The sequence below is a fragment of the Myotis davidii genome, unplaced genomic scaffold (assembly GCF_000327345.1).
Source record: "Myotis davidii unplaced genomic scaffold, ASM32734v1 scaffold2100, whole genome shotgun sequence".
Taxonomy (NCBI): Eukaryota; Metazoa; Chordata; class Mammalia; order Chiroptera; family Vespertilionidae; genus Myotis; species Myotis davidii.
The window spans coordinates 349,432-350,796 of NW_006292458.1; the positions used below are offsets into that span (position 1 = coordinate 349,432).

At 68.9% G+C, this 1,365-nt stretch overlaps 1 protein-coding gene across 1 annotated transcript in view; it reads right to left on the reverse strand.

The window, feature by feature from the left end:
• Window positions 1–1,365, reverse strand: part of PRR12 (proline rich 12) — a 44,225-nt gene that overhangs the window by 39,804 nt on the left and 3,056 nt on the right. Inside the window, 1 exon segment of the mRNA XM_015565449.1 lies at window positions 1–1,361. Coding sequence (XP_015420935.1) covers window positions 1–1,361 — 1,361 coding nt within the window.

The following is a 1,365-nucleotide window of genomic DNA, read 5'->3' on the forward strand; positions in this document are numbered from 1 at the left end:
AAGGATGTGGACTCTGCCTTTGGGGGTGCTGGAGGACGGGCTGGGGGTGTGGCTGAGGACTGAGGGCAGCAGCTGTGGGGGAGGAGGAGGCAGCACCAGCGGGAGGTCAGGGCCTCCGGCCTCCAGGAGGAGGCCATGGGGCGTGGGCTGGGCAGGCTGGGCCGTGGGAGGCGGGGGTGGCGGGCTCTTCTGGAGAAAGGCCCCCAGCTCCTTGGCACCTGCCCCATAGTGGACAACTGAGGTGGCCAGCCCCTCGGGGGTCTCACCACCCCGTTCCGGCCCTTTCTTCTTCTCCTTCAGCCTCCCCAGGCCTAGCTCCAGGGCTGCGGTGGCACCCTCATCGAGGCTGGCACTGGTACGGATGACGCTCTGCAGATGGTACCTCTGGGGATCTTCCTTGGCCAGCTCATAGGGCGTGCCCGGGGGACCCCCAGCCCCGCCACTCCCCCCAAGTCCTTTGGAGGCGTCTGCCGCCCCATCTTCGCCCACCAAGCCATCGGCTCCTGAGGTCCTCGGGGGGCTGGGCGCCTGCAAGAGGTGCTGGATGAGGAACTCCTCGTCCTCCGTGCGCTCAGCGGGAGGCCCCCCGGGGCCTGCCAGCAACTCCGAGCCATCCCCCTTGCCTTTGTAGCCACCTGCTCCGCCTGCATAGCTGCCGGCTCCCGGGGGTGCCAGGAATGGGGCTGAGGCCAGGACGGAGCTCAGGTATTTGCCAGGGGCTCCTGGAGAGCCGACTCCAGGCGGGCGACCAGGGGCAGGCGGCGACTGCAGCGGGCGGATGATGTGAGAAGGGCTGGCCTCTCCGCCGCCACCCAGGGAGCTGGGACCCCAGCCACCTCCGTGGCCCGAGAGCGCCGGGGAATGGCCAGTACTATAGCTGAGTGAGGGGCTGGCTGTGGGCAGCCCCTGGGAGTGGGCAGCTGGCCCTGGGTACGGCTCACCCTGCACCCCATACAGCTGCCCCTGCAGCTGGTCAGGGGAGTAGCTCTGACACGTGGCTAGGCCAGGAGGCTGGGGGCCACTGGGGGGCTGGGGAGGCCCCCCCGAGTAGCTAGGGCCTTTGCTCAAGTCCTGCGCTTGACCCCCTCCAAACCCTTGCCCATAGGCCTGGGGTCCTAGAAGCCCCTGGGGCTGACCAGGAGAATAGGCCTGGCCTCCCGCCCCGCCAGCCCCAGAGGCCTTCCCAGTGGCATAGGCCGCTGCCGGACCACCCAGGCTCTGGCATTTGGGTGTGGCTGTTGAACGAGGCGGTGGGGGCCTGTTGGCACCACCCGCAGCTGCCCCATAGCCGCCTTTGCCCGTCTTATAACCAGGGGACTGAATGATGGGGCGGTAACCTCCGCCGCCACCCCCTGCTCCACCTCC